Source organism: Somniosus microcephalus, chromosome 10 (genome assembly GCF_052327205.1).
Source record: "Somniosus microcephalus isolate GS21.2 chromosome 10, FLI_Smic_1.0, whole genome shotgun sequence".
NCBI lineage: Eukaryota > Metazoa > Chordata > Chondrichthyes > Squaliformes > Somniosidae > Somniosus > Somniosus microcephalus.
Window position 1 is genome coordinate 186,469,609 of NC_140996.1, and position 17,602 is coordinate 186,487,210.

Below are 17,602 nucleotides of genomic sequence, written 5' to 3' on the forward strand. Positions count from 1 at the left end.
GATCGGGGCTCTGCGCACAGCGATGACATCATCGCCGGTGGCGCAGCACCACAGGGCGCTAACGGTTAGCGCCGCCCCTAACCTCCCGCTGAATTTCGCTGGAGGCGCTAACGGGAGGCACAAAGCAACCGAAGTTCCCCCCCCAGGTATTTGTATCCTTATCAGGTTGGGAACAAAAAAAAAATCCGAATTGCTATTTGTGATATTAGCACGCAAATGCTTAGTATATTTCTAGGACATTCCTTTGTTTGCTATTTTAACACAGACATGAATTTGTTTATTTCAAACAAAACATAATTAAATGTTATCTTATGAAGCAAAAACATAAAATGCTGGAGACATTCCGCAGGTCAGTTCTGAGGAAGGTTTATACCTGAAACATTAACTGGCTCGTGTTTTATCAGACCTTCAGAGTTCTAGCATCAGGAGTATTTTTCTTTCTATTCGATTTTTGAGTGTCGATACTTATTCAAATCCATCACTAGTTAGCTGTACGAAGAAATAGTGTACACTAACTTTATTGAATCTGAGATAATGGGCTTGATTTTCAATGGGCCGTGGAGGCGGGATTAGAGGCGTGTGGAGGGTTAAAATCATGAAATCAGGGGTCCCGACCCCATCCCGCACCCAACCCGCCTGCATGCCAGTTTCAAAGGAGGCGGGTACCCGCCCCGCACTGGGACCCGCCTATCCGAAGCGGGAAGGGATTAATGCCAATTAACTGCCTGTTAACAGGTAGTTAACAGGCAGTTTTTAGCCTAATCCCTATTTTTAATGCTGAAGTGTGGGATTCCCGAAGGCTCCAAGTTTGCGAGGTGGGCCATCGGGTTGAAGGACTTGGAGGGGTCGAGATGTTGGTGTTCAGGTGAGTGACGGGTGCATGAGTGCAAAGGTAAGTGTGTTTGGTGTGTCTAAAGTGTTTTTAAAGAAGTTTAAATTACCTTTTCTTACCTTTTTAGCCTTCCTTCCTTTAGGTCTCGGGAGTCCCTCATCTCACTGGCACAGAAAGCAGAATGGCTGTGAACTGTCAAAAGTGACAGCCTTCAGCTTTCTGTGCAGGAGATATTTCTAACTGAGCCTGTGGAGAAGGACTCAGGTTAGAAGTAAGACTGTCAGTGTTTGACAGCTTCAAACAGCTGTGGAACGCTGATATTTCATCTGTCAAAACCGATTGACAGATGAAATTTCAGTCTGTGACGTCGTCACCTGTTGCCGGGTGGCCCTTAATTGGCCTGCTAAGCCCGCTGGGCGGGCTCAACAAGGTCAATCAAGTTAAAATCGCGTGGATTGACCACATCTCGATGGAGGCGGGACTACAACCCCGAAAGTTGTAGTCCCGCCTCCTACCCAACTCCTGAATGAAAATCCAGCCCAACGTCTCAGACTTTGTGCTGAAAATTGCAGTACACGTTCATGCTTCTGTTGGAACAGCAGAAAAAGGAATGTCACGCAAATGTACTAAATGTTCATACACTAATCTTTTATTAACAGAAAAACGCACTCATGCCAGATTGTTAAAGCCATTATTGAGTAACCTGTGTCATTGTGACGATTAAATATAATTTTGTTACAGGAACTACATCTAGCACCAACACTCTGGTAGCTGGACAAGAAAGTTTCCCAGAAATAGATGAGGGACGAATGATGAAAGAAACCGATGAGAGGTTTGTGTGAAATCTTAAATCTTATCAATAACTTGTAGACTCTGTGCAAAAAGTTGCAGTATAATATTTCTTTGTTAAGTGACAGTCAAGCAGAGTCTGCATGGTTTTATGAAAGGGAAATCACGTTTGACAAATTTACTGGAGTTCATTGAGGATGTAACGAGCAGGGTGGATAAAGGGGAACCAGTAGATGTTGTGTATTTGGATTTCCAGAAGACATTCGATAAGGTGCCACAAGATAAGAGCTCACGGGTTGGGGGTAATATATTAGCATGGATAGAGGATTGGCTAACTAATAGAAAACAGAGAGTCGGGATAAATGGGTTATTTTCAGGTTGGCAAACTGTAACTAGTGGGGTGCCACAGAGATTAGTGCTGGGGCCTCAACTATTTACAATCTCTATTAATGACTTGGATGAAGGGACCTAGGCCTAGAAATTGGGTTGGGGCGCCAAAGTGGCGCAAAAGTCGCCTGAGCGCAGGATTTAGCGCAGCGATCGGAGTAATACCGATCGCCAGAAATTCAGTTTCAGTGCCCCTCGAGGGACACGGCGCTCCGCGTCCCTCTTAGGGCGCTGAAATTGATTATCACAGCGCAACGTGCCGCAGCGCCACACGCTGCGGCACGGCACGCTGCGGTACTGCAGGCTTTCCTCCCACTGTTAAGGGGGAGGTGCCTGCAACAACGCGATCCCCGCTCGCGAGTGCTGGCAAATGAGCCCGGCACCAAGGAGAAGTGCCGGGCTCTCGGGAAACAGCCGGCAATGCCACGGGGGGGGTGGTTAGGAGGCCGGGGACAGAGGTGCTGGCAGGCGGCCGCCGAAAAAGCGGCCGCCCCGCACCTCCACCTTAACTTGCGCCGCTGCTGGCACAGTAAGGCCCCGTGAACCGGGCGCGGGTAGCGAACGGCGCAGCTGCGGCGTTCGCTACCAAATATCGCGAACGGGGCGCGAATGGGGCGCTGCGCACACCGATGACGTCATCGGTGGCGGCGCAGCGCAACAGGCTAATGCCATCATTAGCGCCCCTCCTGAATATCGCGGGAGGCGCAGCCAGTGGCGCTACAGCCACTGCCTGCCTCTTTAGGCGCTAACAGGTGGCGCTACTCACCCAATTTCTCCCCCCAAGTGTTATGAAGCCAAATTTGCTGATGATACAAAGATAGGTGGGAAAGCAAATTGTGTGGAGGACGCAAAGAATCTCCAAAGGGATATAGATAGGCTAAGTGAGTGGACAAAAATATGGCAGATGGAGTTTAATGTGGGAAAATGCAAGGTTATCCACTTTGGTAGGAAAAATAAAAAAGCAAATTATTATTTAAATGGGGAGAGATTACAAAATGCTGAGGTACAGAGGGATCTGGGGGTCCTTGGACATGAATCACAAAAAAAGTTAGCATGCAGGTACAGCAAGTAATTAGGAAGGCAAATGGAGTGTTAGCTTTTATTGCAAAGGGAATGGAGTATAAAAGTAGGGAAGTCCTGTTACAACTGTACATGGGCGTTGGTGAGACCACACCTGGAGTACCGCGTACAGTTTTGGTCTCCTTATTTAAGGAAGGATATACTTGCATTGGTGGCAGTTCAGAGAAGGTTCACGAGGTTGATTGCAGTTTAGAAGAATGAGAGGGGACCTTATTGAAACATATAAGATTCTGAAGGGGCTTGACAGGGTAGATGCAGAGAGGATGTTTCCTCTTGTGGGGGAATCTAGAACTAGGGGGCATAATTTCAGAATAAGGGGGCACCCTTTTAAATCGGAAATTAGGAGGAATTTCTTCTCTCAGAGGGTCGTGAACCTTTGGAATTCTCTTCCTCAGAGAGCTGTGGAGGCTGGGTCATTGAATATATTTAAGGTGGAGATAGACAGAGTTTTGAACGATAAGGGAGCCAAGGGTTATGGGGAACGGGCAGGGAAGTGGAGTTGAGGCCAAGATCAGATCATCCATGCTCTTATTGAATGGCGGAGCAGGCTCGAGGGGCCAAATGACCTACTCCTGCTCCTACGTCTTATGTTCTAACTAGTGATGGATTTGGTTAAGTACCAGATGGCTTCAAGTTCAGGAAAAATGTGTCCAATACCCTTCATAAATAGCTTTTTCTACATTACAGAGTATAAATTGTACCCTAAGAGCCTATGTGGTGAAGTATGCTTGGTGTGTTAATTTGAAATGGTCTGTGCACATTCTACTACACGTGGAGGCTTAAAGAATATTGGGGGTTAATTTCCACATTTAGGGGACAGAGCAAACACACCTGGTCTAAGTTCAGTAAATTATAGCCTTTCCTCCTGGCTGTAAAAAGAACTGATATTATTTGGAGTGGGGGTTAGTGAAGGTCAACTAATGCAATTATCTCTAGAGAGGGAAATTTCCTGGTCCAGATACTGTACCTTTTAAGAAGCACCTCACACCCATTAAGAAGCTCCAGGACGATGTGATAACCTCATTTTCTGACCTGTTTCCTGAGATCATGTAAGAGCATAAGGGGGAAAATTAAGTCGTGCCCCACCTTTGGGGCGCTAACTTCGCCTTTAGCACCCTGAAAAAATTAGCACCCCTGCGGCCGAAATTCATCGGTCGTGCCCCAAGAGGGAAGCGGGATGCTACTGGAAGCACCCCATCTCCCTCTTGGGGCGCTGCGAGGGAATATTGCGGCGCTACGTGCCGCAGTACTGTAGGCCTTCCTCCCCTTCTTAAAGGGGAGGGGCCTTGCGCAGCGCAACCCAGGGCCCAGCTGGGCCACCAAGGATTGGAGTGCCGGCAAAAGAGCCCGGCACTCAAGAGAAATGCCAGGCTCACGGAGCGCAGCTGGCACTCCACGGGGGGGCTGGTCAGGAGGACGGGGATGGCAACGGGGGCAGGTGCTGGCAGGTGGCCAGCAACAAAAATGGCCGCCCAGCACCTTGCCTTTATTTAGCGCCGCCCCGGCCGCAGGTAGGCCCCCCCTGACCCCGTCTGACATAGCGTCCAGCGGTAAGTCAGGGGGCGCTACCGAAGATCGCGGTCGGGGCGCTGCACACGGTGATGACGTCAGCGCCACGGGGCGCTAACAGTTACCACCGCCGCTAAACTCCTGCTGAATTTCGCGGGAGGTGTGGCAGCGCCACGTCCGGGCTCCAGTTGCATTGCGCTCCATTAGCGCCCTCTTAGGCCGCTGACGGGAGGCGCAAAGCAACCGAATTTTTAGGTCTAAAAATTTTACTAACAGGAAACATTGTTAAGAGTCAATAAGCTTGTCTCGTATTTTTAAAGAGATCATTGAACTGAACTGGTCCATGCATTTTACCTTCCTCGAAATCATGCCACAAAAGAACTACCCAAGGGGATTTGACCAGTAGGTAATATTCTTGAGTTTAAAAGCAACATCATAAAGGTTGGGATCAAAAAGTCCCAAACCTATGTGACTCCTCCCGCTTAACAGGTTGACCAGACTGAAATAATGAAGTTTGCCATTCCAGTTAAAATTCAGAAACATTTTCCTATGTTTTGTAAACCAGTGTAAAAGTATCTATAATGGAAGCATCATAAAAATGTACTTAAATCTTGGCATTCTGTTAATTTTATTGTATGTATTTATCTCCCCGTGCAGAGATAAATGGTGCTTGCCAAGTCCTCCCTACCACTCTTAAATGGTTTTAAATTCACCGCTCCTAATGCCCACACATTTGATACAATCAGCATCAATCAGTGTATCAATCCTTTTGGGGAGCGAATTCCATCTGAAGTCAAATCCTTCAAGCAAATAGTTGTTGCTGAAGTAGAAAACAAAATAATGATAAGGATTATGAGTGAAATGCAATTACAATAGCAGGTTTAAGAATTGGTAAGCAGGTTTTAATGGATAAGTTAAAATATTTTATACTAGTGTGTGAAGTATTAGGAATAAACTATTTCATATTGGAGCAGGAATTGTGAAAAATATAATTAAAGTTGTCTGTTAGAAAAGGAAAAGGATTATGGTGTGTTTATCAACTAGTGTATTCCCCGAAAGTCTGTTCAATGTCAAGCTGTCAGCAACAAGACCATTTAAGTATAGGAATGAATCTTGATGGCATTTGATTTTATGTGAAATCAGGTTAATTTAATCCCATCTAACACACCAGTGAGGCTATTTTGGGAATACTTTGTTTTGGGCACCTTGCATTCAAGTAGATGTTGAGGTATTAGATAGGTTCCAGAAGTTAGCTACAAAGATACTTATGGGACTAAAACTGTTTGGGCTCAATTTTCATTGGGCCGTTGAGATGGGATTGGAGGCATGTGGGTGGTTAAAATTGCGAAATCGGGGGGCACAAACCCATCCCGCCTCCAACCCGCCTCCATGCCAGTTTCAAAGGAGGCGGGTACCCGCCCTGCACTGGGACCCGCCTCCCCGAGGCGGGAAGGGGATTAATGCCAATTAACTGCCTGTTAACAGGTAGTTAACAGGCAGTTTTTAGCCTAATCCCTATTTTTATCCCTGAAGTGTGGGATTCCCGACAGCTCCAAACCACGCCAAATTAGCGAGGCTGACCGTCGGGCTGAAGGGCTTGGAGGGTTCGAGATGTCAGTGTTCAGGTGAGTGATGTGTGCATGAGTTCAGAGGTAAGTGTGTTTGGTGTGTGTAAAGTGTTTAAATAAGTTTTACTTACCTTTACTTACCTTTACAGCCTTCCTTCCTTCAGGTCTCGGGAGTCCCTCATCTCACCGGCACAGAAAGCAGAATGGCCGCGAGCTGTCAAAAGTTGCAGCATTCAGCTTTCTGTTCCGGAGAGATCTCTAAATCAGCCTGAGAGGAAGGAATTAACTTAGAGTACAGATTGTCAGTGTTTGACAGCTTCAACGAGCTGTCAAATGCTGATATTTCATCTGTCAAAAGCTCTTGACAGATGAAATGTCAATCTGTGATGTCACCTGTTGCCGGGTGGCCCTTAATTGGCCTGCTGAGCCCGCTGGGTGGGCTCAACAAGGTCAATCAAGTGAAAATCGCGTGGATTGGCCACAACTCGATGGAGGCAGGACTACAACCCTGAAAGTTGTAGTCCAGCCTCCTACATGCCTCCAGTATCAAAATCCAGCCCTTTAAGTTAGAAAGGGAAGCTTACAGAATTCAACCTTTTTTAATTGGAGAGAGGGTGAAGAAGGGATATTTAAAAAACCAAAAAGCTCAAATAATGTTGATGTAAACTGGTAATTTTCCTTGCATCGACAACAGAATTGGAAGCGACACATACAAAATTACTTAAATAGTAGATATGTAGAATTGTCTCCCAGTAAAAGCAATTCATCGGGCTGGATTTTGCCAATGGGGAGCTTTTGGAGGCGGGACTCCCACTTGTCGGGTTTTAGTCCCGCCTCCATCGACTTCTGGCCAACCCACGCTATTTTCCCTTGATTGACCTTGTTAAGCCTGCCCAGCGGGTTTAGCAGGCCAATTAAGGGAAAGCCGGTGACAGAAAACGTCAGCGTATAGAAACATAGAAACATAGAAGATAGGAGCAGGAGTAGGCCATTCGGCCCCTCGAGCCTGCTCCGCCATTCAATGCGATCATGGCTGATCATCCAAATTCAGTATGCGGTCCCTGCTTTCTCCCCATACCCCTTCAACCTTAAGAAATATATCCAGCTCCTTCTTGAATATATTTAATGAATTGGCCTCGACTGCCTTCTGTGGTAGAGAATTCCACAGGTTCACCACTCTCTGGGTGAAGAAATTCCTCCTCATTTCTGTCCTAAATGGCCTACCCCTTATCCTTAGACTGTGATCCCTGGTTCTGGACTCCCCGACCATCGGGAACATCCTTCCTGCATCTAGTCTGTCCAGTCCTGTCAGAATTTTATAAGTTTCAATGAGATCCCCTCTCATTCTTCTAAACCCCAGCGAGTACAAGCCCAGTCGACCCAATCTCTCCTCATACATCATTCCTGCCATCCCAGGTATCAGCCTGGTGAATCTTCGCTGAACTCCTTCCATGGCAAGAACATCCTTCCTCAGATAAGGCGACCAAAACTGCACACAATACTCAAGATGTGGTCTCACCAAGGCCCTGTACAACTGCAGCAAGACTTGTTCCTGTACTCAAACCCTCTCGCTATGAAGGCCAACATACCATTTGCCTTCTTAACCGCCTACTGCACCTGCATGCTTACCTTCAGCGACTGGTGCACAAGGACATCCAGGTCTCGTTGCACTTCCCCTTCTCCCAATCTGTTGCCATTCAGATAATAATCTGCCTTCCTGTTTTTGCCACCAAAGTGGATAACCTCACATTTATCCACGTTATATTGCATCTGCCATGCTTCTGCCCAATCACCCAACCTGTCCAAATCATCCTGGAGTTTCTCGGCATCCTCCTCACAGCACATACGCCCACACAGCTTTGTGTCATCTGCAAATTTGGAGATATTACATCTAGTTCCCATGTCTAGATCATTAATATATATTGTGTATAGCTGGGGTCCAAGGACTGATCCCTGCGGTACCCCACTAGTCACTGCCTGCCACTTGGAAAAAGACCCGTTTATTCCAACTCTTTGCTTTCTGTCTGCCAACCAGTTCTCTATCCAAGTCAATACCTTGCCCCCAATCCCATGTGCCTTAACTTTACACGCTAATCTCTTATGCGGGAGCCTTCTGAAAGTCCAAATATACCACATCCACTGGTTCTCCCTTATCTATTTTACCAGTTACATCCTCAAAAAATTCCAGTAGATTAGTCAAGCACAATTTACATTTTGTAAATCCATGTTGACTTTGTCCGATTCTGTCACCATTTTCCAAGTGCTCTGCTATTACATCTTTTATAATGGACTCTAGCATTTTCCCCACTACCGATGTCAGGCTTACCGGCCTATAATTCCCCGTTTTCTCTCTACCACCTTTTTTGAATAGTGGGGTAACATTAGCTACCCTCCAATCCATGGGTACTGTTCCAGATTCCATCGAATGTTGGAAGATGATCAGCAATGCATCCACTATTTCTAGGGCCACTTCCTTAAGTACCCTAGGATGTAGATTATCAGGCCCTTGGGATTTATCGGCCTTCAATCCCATCAATTTCCCGAACACCATTTCCCTACAAATACTGATTTCTATCAGTTCCTCCCTTTCATCAGACCCTATGTTCCCCGACATCTCTGGGAGGTTATTTATGTCCTCCTTTGTGAAGACAGAACCAAAATATGTATTTAATTGGTCTGCCATTTCTTTGTTCCCCATTATAAATTCCCCTGATTCTGACTGCAAGGGACCTACGCTTGACTTCACCAATCTTTTTCTCTTCACATATCTATAAAAGCTTTTACAGTCAGTTTTTATGTTCCCAGCAAGCTTACTCTCATATTCTATTTTCCCCTTCTTAATTAATCCCTTTGTCCTCCTTTGTTGAATCCTAAACTGCTCCCAATCCTCAGGTTTACTGGTTTTTCTGGCCAATTTATATGTCCTCCCCTTTGATCTTATGCTATCCCTAATTTCCCTTGTTAGCCATGGTTGAGTCACCTTTTTTGTTTTATTTTTATGCCAAACTAGGATAAACAAATTCTGTAGTTCATCCATGCGGTCTTTGAACGTTTGCCATTGCCTATCCACCGTCAACCCTTTGAGTGAAATTCCCCAATCAATCCTACCCAACTCGCGCCTCAGACCATCGTAGTTTCCTTTATTTAAATTCAGAACCCTAGTCTCTGAGTCAAATACTTCATTCTCCATCTTAATGAAGAATTCGATCATATTATGATCGCTCCGACCCAAGGGGCCTCGTACAACACGATTGCTAATTAATCCTTTCTCGTTACATAATACCCAGTCTAAGATGGCCTGATCTCTGGTTGGTTCCTCGACATATTGGTCCAGGAAACCATCCCGTAAACACTCAAGGAATTCCTCCTCCACAGTATTGTTACTAATTTGGTTAGCCCAATCTATATGTAGATTAAAGTCACCCATGATGACTGCTGTGCCGTTATTGCACGCTTCTCTAATTTCCCTTTTAATGCCATCCCCAACCTCCGCATTACTGTTTGGAGGTCTATATACCACTCCCACTAACGTTTTCTGCCCCTTTGTATTTCTCAGTTCTACCCATACAGATTCCACATCATCAGAGCTAATATCCTTCTTTACAATTGTGTTAATCCTTCTTTAACCAGCAATGCTACCTCACCTCCCTTTCCTTTTTGCCTATCTTTCCTGAATATTGAATACCCCTGGATGTTGTGTTCTCAGCCTTGGCCACCCTGGAGCCATGTTTCCGTAATCCCAATCAATAAATTTTTGACAGATGAATTGTCATCGTTTGACAGCTCTGTGAAGCTGTCAAACACTGGCATTCTCTGTTGTTTGATGAGTCCTTGTATTCAAGACTCATCAAACCTATCGGCTGAGCAGAAATCAGATGGCTGTTGCATCGGAGAATGCAGCAGCCATCTGTCATCTATGCCTGTGCGATGCAGGAGTCTCCGGTTCCCCAACTGTTGAAGCCTGCAGGAAGAAACAAAGGTAAGTAAACATTTTCTATCACTTTACACTCACCTCACACACTTACCTCTCCACACTTGCACCCATCACTCACCTCCACAGTGCACTTTTCGACCCCCGACCCCCGCAGACCCACTACTCGCCTCGCTGACCCTGGCGGGGTTTCCCGATATAGGGAAGCCCGCACTTGCAGGGGTAAAATGGGGATAATCCTCTTAACTGCCTGTTAACTACCTGTTAACAGGCAGTTAAGTGGCTGTAATCCCCTTCCTGCCTCGGGGAGGTGGCTCCCAGCGTGGGTCGGGTACCCGCCTCCTGGGAAGATGGCACCCGCCCCCAGATTCTGCCATTTTCCCGGCTGTCCCGCCTCCCCAGGGCTGGCAAAATTCCCCCCATCAACTCCTTTAGAAACTGTGGATCAACTTCTGTTGAAGTTGGGATTGAAGGTTATAAGAGGAGAATTAGATTTATATGATCAAATTCTCTGAAGAACATTGTCATTTCTTTGCCACTGGGATCATATCATTTATGGAATGCAACTGGTCAAGGCTGACTAATGTCGATTTGTAATTAGATTTATACCCTTGAGTTTTTCTTAATTATATTTAAGCACCATCGAGAAATCACTGAGGTTAATCGTCTGGGAGGTTTTGCCTTTTGGTTTCTCATGTGATTGAAAACAATTGTGTAGACTCCTTTATAGTGCAAATCATATGTGGCCTCTTGGAAGATACAGATTTGATGGCGTGATTGGCTTATCATGTTTTATATATTTTTACGTAACTATCACTGGCTTCAAAGCAATAGCAACACATTTCTGACTATGTCCTGTTAGAAAGGATGTGGTTCATGCATTTATAGACGGCAGAAGAAATTCAACTCATGGCTGCCCATTTTGCACCTGAAAAAGGGCAACCAACAGTTGAAAATTGGAGGAGAGGTGCGTACCTCGGCCACCCCATTGACACCCAGTGCTCGCCTGATGCAATATTCAAGCTGGTCTGTAAATGGCCGAGCAGCCTGTCTGCCTAAAACAGGCATACGGTTTAAATATGCAAATTGAGGTCCTACACCAGTTGCACCGGATTGTAAAATTCAGGTACAAATGGTCTAGAATCTGCCATGTACCAAGCGTTGGGCCTAACCAATGGTGCTTAAAGGGAATGCTGGATTGCGCTCATAAAACAGCCTAAAAAATGTTGAGCTTTTATTTTTGTGGGTCAGGAGAAACAGGAGTGCTCCTCCTAGGCTCACAAAAAAGTCCGGCTTGCTGCTGGCTCACTCAAGACCCACCCACCACCGGATCGCCTGCCCCCCAGACCCGATCTGCCCGTCGGATCAGCGTAGGAAGCAGTCAAATTCCTGCGCTCCCAGAACTGATGAGCTACAACAGGCATCCATTTGGCGCCCGCAGCTCACCGGTACCATTTGAGGCCTGAACCCAAATTTAGCTTGGGATTCACACCAGCACAAACAGGCAGTTTGGGGGGCGTGTGGAATTCTCCCCCAAAATGTGATTTGACTGGTCCATTTTAAAAATAGGTATTGCATGTAACACTGCTGGCTCAGTAGGTAATTGCATTACTAGGACTCCAAGGGGTAAAAATTCAGTTGCTTTGCACCTCCCGTTGGCGCCCTAAGAGGGCGCTAACAGGGCGCAAAGCAACTAGCGCCTGGGTTCGGCGCCTCCTGCAAAATTCAGCGGGAGGTTAGCGGCGGTGCTGACCGGTAGTGCCCCGCGGCGCTGCGCCGCCGGTGATGATGTCATTGCCGTGCACAGCGCCCCGGCCGCGATCTTCGGGAGCGCCCCCTGACTTACCGCCGGACACTATGTCTGACAGGGTCAGGGGGGCCTACCTGCGGCCGGGGAGGCGCAATTTAAAGGCAAGGTGCAGGGCAACCATTTTTGTTGCTGGCCACCTGCCAACACCTACCTGCACTCCCGTCCCCGGCCTCCTGAAATGCCCCCCCGCGGAGTGCCAGCTGCGCTCCAAGAGCCCAGCACTTCTCTTGAGTGCCGGGCTCTTTTGCCGGCACTGCTGATCCCCGGGGGCCCAACTGGGCCCCGGGTCACGCTGCGCAAGGCCCCTCCCCTTTAAGAAGGGGAGGATGGCCTGCAATACTGCAGCACGTAGCACCGTGATATTGCGCCCCAAGAGGGATGCGGGGCACTTCCAGTAGTGCCCCACTTCCCTCTTGGGGCGCAACCACTCAACTTCCGGCGCGGGGGCACTAATTTTTATAGCGCCTGGCAAAGTTTTTGGGCGCTGCTCAATTTTTAGCCCCATATCTCTAGGCGAGGGAAGGGAAAAATTAGCCAAAGTTTCTACTCCTAACTTTTCTACTCCTAACTGTCATTCAGTGTCCTTGCTGCAAAGTACATGGGTGTGGCTGCTGAGTGAGGACATGGTTGGGAACTGTGGGAATGGTTAAATAGCCTGCTGCTAACTAAGCATGCACATGAAGAATGACCATTTGATCGAACTGGAACTGTACTGCAGCATGAATTTCAACTTTTGGAAGAGGAGAGAAAAGGGGAGAAAATTGGAGGATTCCCTAATAAATAAAAGATCATATATGTTTTCCATTAAAAGCTGAAAGTTCTCCTTTTATGTGACTAAACAATAATTTATGCCATATATTCCTGTTTTAGAATGTGGCCAATATAGCGATTTTTTTTCATATTTTCTAAAGGTTCAACAATGTTGTGATAAGAGCACATTCTCGTCTTGAATCAAGGTACAGCAACAGCTCTGGGGGCTCCTATGATGATGAGAAAGGTAAGTACTTTATTACTTATTACAGTTAAGTTATTTGTTCATCTCATGCTGTTTGCAACTAGCAGTTGGCTAAAAGGGTTACTTCAACTGCACTGCTTCTCTACAAAGTAAATGTTTGTTCAGACTGAATTCAGTAATGCTGTCTATGTGCATATGCCAAGACTGAATGCTAGTGTATGTTAACTGTTGCTTGAAAAAAACATCAGTTTCTCCCTAGCAATGAGTGTCTTAAGTAATTGGTTCCATGACTTCCTCCTGACTATTACAGTGGCTAGTACTTACATATTTCTGCACAAGGATCCATTTAGGAACAGAATTCTTTTTTTTATGTCATCAGGGAACTTCTAAAGGCTGAAAAATTCTTCAGATGTTGTTGCAGGCTGCAAAGGCCCCATAGATCACCTATTAATCAAACATACACTTCAGCCAATTGAATCTGTGAAAATAAATCACACACCTCTTAACAAACACAATCCATCAACAGAATGATCAACATGTCATCTGTCAACCCAGAGATTAGTTCACACCAGCCATAAAATGTGATTAAGCAATGTCAGACATAAAAGACATTCTTTCTGACATGGTATACTGAATTCTGCTACTGTCGATTAATAGCCAAGATAACCGATCAAAACATAGAATATTAAAAAGGAAATTCTCAAGGAAGTAAATATGAAAGTTTCCGCTTCAGCTGGTTGCAGACCAACCATCACAAATTAAGCTAAATATGCTATTGCACTTTTGACATCTGAATTTTGCACGTTACACCCATAATACAAGATAAAAAAGTGAAGTTAACTATTCCACTGCTGATTTGGAATGGAAGATAACAGATAGTAATGGAATATTCAGTTGAGGAAAGCTCACTAAGTCATGACTGAGTTATGAAGATGTTCCTCATAATTGGATTTAAATTGGACATTACATTGTTGTCTATTCTGTACAATGTTATACAACATATCCAAGGATTTATTTTCTCATTTCCATTTTCTCTCCAATTTTCTCATCCAATTCATCTCCTACTGAAGGTGGTGACTCTTATAGTGTCTGTTCCATATGTGCTGGCTGGTCTCCATTATGTGATCATGCTTCATGCATGGAAAGTGAGAGAGAGTGTTGCAGGCTTGGAAAACGCAGAGGACGTTGTAGCTGAACCTAATCCTGTCCTTACTATGGGGAGAGAAGATTTACTCTGTGCTTGATGTGAATGAAATTTTAAACCCGTTCTTTATAAATAGGTTTACAATTCCATTACCCATAGTGCCTAACCACTTCCTCTTGACATTCGCGAAATTAACTAGACATTTTGCGGCGGTGCTAAACACTACCACCACGATCTCCTGCGCCAGCAGATCGTGACGTCAGTCGAGTGCACAGCGCCCCGGTAGCGCCCCGGACCAGATATTGAGTGATGCCCCCTGCCTTACCGCCTGACGCTAGCAACAACAGGTTGAGGGGAGCGTTTCACAGTCAGGAAGGGACTGGGGGAGCGCTATTTAAAGGAGACCGCTTCCTGACTGTTTTTGTTGGTGACATTTTTGCACCACGCATTCTGAGAGAGAGAGAGAGAGACTTCTGGAGAGATTCAACACTGTGTGAAGGAATTTTGCATACTGAGCAGCATTTTGCAGGTTACATAAGAACATAAGAACATAAGAAATAGGAGCAGGAGTAGGCCAATCGGCCCCTCGAGCCTGCTCCGCCATTCAATAAGATCATGGCTGATCTGATCCTAACCGCCAATCTACTATCACAGAACCATCTCCTGAATCTAACAGAATTAGACACACGAAATAGGAGCAGGATCAGGCTACACAGCCCCTGGGCCCGCTCCGCTACCCACAGGGCCATGTCCGATCCGAACCTAGACTCATGTCCAAATTCCTGCCCGCTCCCCGTAACCCTTAACTCCCTTTACTTCTAGGAAACTGTCTATTTCTGTTTTAAATTTATTTAATGATGTAGCTTCTACAGCTTTTTGGGGCAGCATATTCCATGGACCTACCACCCTCTGAGTGAAGTAGTTCCTCCTCATCTCAGTTTTGAAAGAGCAGCCCCTTATTCTAAGACTATGCCCCCTAGTTCTAGTTTCACCCATCATCGGGAACATCCTCCCCGCATCCACCCGATCCAACCCCTTCACAATCTTATATGTTTCAATAAGATCGCCTCTCATTCTTCTGAACTCCAATGAGTAGAGTCCCAATCTACTCAACCTCTCCTCATATGTCCATCCCCTCATCCCCGGGATTAACCGAGTGAACCTTCTTTGTACTGACTCGAGAGCAAGTATGTCTTTTCTTAAGTATGGACACCAAAACTGTATGCAGTATTCCAGGTGCGGTCTCACCAATACCTTGTACAACTGAAGCAATACCTCCCTATTTTTATATTCTGTCCCCCTAGCAATGAAAGCCAACATTCCATTGGCCTTCTTAATCACTTGCTGCACCTGCATACTAACCTTTTGAGTTTCGTGCACCAGGACCCCCAGATCCCTTTGTACTTCAGTACTTTCCAGTTTCTTGCCATTAAGATAATAACTTGCTCTATGATTTTTCCTGCCGAAATGCATAAACTCACACTTTCCAGTATTGTATTCCATCTGCCAAATCTCTGCCCACTGACTTAGCCTGTCTATGTCCCCTTGCAGGTTTTTTATGTCCTCCTCACTCACTACTTTCCCTCCCATCTTAGTATCATCTGCAAACTTTGATATGTTACACTCGGCCCCCTCCTCCAAATCGTTAATATAGATTGTAAAGAGTTGGGGACCCAGCACTGACCCCTGCGGAACACCACTAGTTACTGATTGCCAGTCTGAGAATGAACCATTTATCCCAACTCTCTGCCTTCTGTTAGATAGCCAATCCTCTATCCATGCCAGAATATTACCCCCAATCCCGTGATTTTTTATCTTAAGCAATAATCTTTTGTGTGGCACCTTGTCAAATGCCTTTTGGAAGTCTAAATACACTACGTCCACTGGTTCCCCTTTATCCACCCTATATGTTACTTCCTCGAAGAACTCCAGCAAATTTGTCAAGCATGACTTCCCCTTCATAAAACCATGCTGACTTTATCCTATTAAATTATGATTATCCAAATGTCCTGTTACTGTCTCCTTAATAATGGACTCCAAAATTTTACCTACCACAGATGTTAGGCTAACCGGTCTATAGTTTCCAGCCTTCTGTCTACTGCCCTTTTTAAATAAGGGTGTTACATTAGCAGTTTTCCAGTCTGCCGGGACCTTTGCTGAGTCCAGGGAGTTTTGGAAAATTATTACTAATGCATCCACAATCCCTACCGCCACTTCCCTCAAGACCCTAGGATGTAAGCCATCAGGTCCAGGTGATTTATCCGCCTTGAGACCCATTTATTTTACCGAGTACCACTTCCTTAGTGATTTTGATCGTGTTTATCTCCTCCCCCCCCTATAGCCCCCTGTTTGTCCAGTGTTGGGATATTCTTAGTGTCCTCTACTGTAAAGACTGATACAAAATATTCATTCAGTGTTTTTGCCATCTCTATATTTCCCACCATTAACTTCCCAGTCTCATCCTCTAAGGGACCAACATTTACTTTAGCCACCCTTTTTCTTTTTATATAACTATAGAAACTCTTACTATCTGTTTTTATATTTTTTGCTAATTTACTTTCATAATCTATCTTCCCTTTCTTAATCAATCTTTTTGTTATTTTTTGCTGTCTTTTAAAGTTTTCCCAATCCTCTATCCTCCTACTAGATTTGGCTACCTTATATGCCCTTGTTTTTAGTCAAATACTATCCTTAATTTCTTTACTTAGCCACGGATGGCTGTCTTTTCTTTTACACCCTTTTCTTCTCAGTGGAATATATTTTTTTGGAAGTTGTAAACTAACTCCTTAAATGTACACCACTGATCATGTATCGTCTTACCCTTTAATCTATTTTCCCAATCCACTCTACTCAATTCTGCTCTCAGACCTTCATAGTCTCCTTTATTCAAGCTTAGCACGCTTGTTTGAGATCCAACCTTATCACCCTCTAATTGAATATGGAATTCAACCATGTTATGGTCACTCATTCCAAGGGGGTCCTTTACTAGGACATTTTTAATTAATCCTGTCTCGTTACACAGGACCAGATCTAAGGCTGCTTGCCCCCTGGTCAGTTCAGTTACATACTACTCAAGAAACCCATCCCTAATACACTCAATGAACTCATCCTCAAGGCAGCCCTGCCCAATTTGATTTGTCCAATTAATATGATAGTTAAAATCCCCCATAATTATAGATGTTCCCTTATTACAAGCCTCAACTATTTCCTGATTGATACTCCGTCCAACAGAGTTGCAACTGTTCGGAGGCCTATAGACTATGCCCACCAGTGTTTTTTTCCCCTTATTATTCCTTATCTCCACCCAAACTGTTTCATTATCCTGATCTTTTGACCCAATATCATTTCTCTGTATTACAGTGATTCCTTCCTTTATTAACATAGCCACCCCACCTCCCCTTCCTTCCTGCCTGTCCTTCCTGATCGTTAAATAACCTGGTATGTTTAATTCCCAGGCATTGTCACCCTGCAGCCATGTTTCTGTAATGGCCACAAGATCATACCCATATGTAGTTATTTGTGCCATTAACTCGTCTATTTTGTTACGAATGCTACGTGCATTCAGATAGAGAACTTTCAAATATGTTTTGTGACACT

The 17,602-nt window shown here is 45.2% G+C and overlaps 1 protein-coding gene across 6 annotated transcripts in view; it reads left to right on the forward strand.

Moving 5' to 3' along the window:
- Positions 1-17,602, forward strand: part of LOC147111928 (protein furry homolog) — a 486,257-nt gene that overhangs the window by 333,873 nt on the left and 134,782 nt on the right. For all 6 annotated transcript variants that reach the window (XM_085999325.1, XM_085999321.1, XM_085999322.1 and 3 more), the window contains exons 35-36: positions 1,574-1,664; positions 12,818-12,903. In XM_085999325.1, the coding sequence (XP_085855451.1) occupies positions 1,574-1,664; positions 12,818-12,903 (177 nt within the window). The remainder of the gene's footprint in view (positions 1-1,573; positions 1,665-12,817; positions 12,904-17,602) is intronic.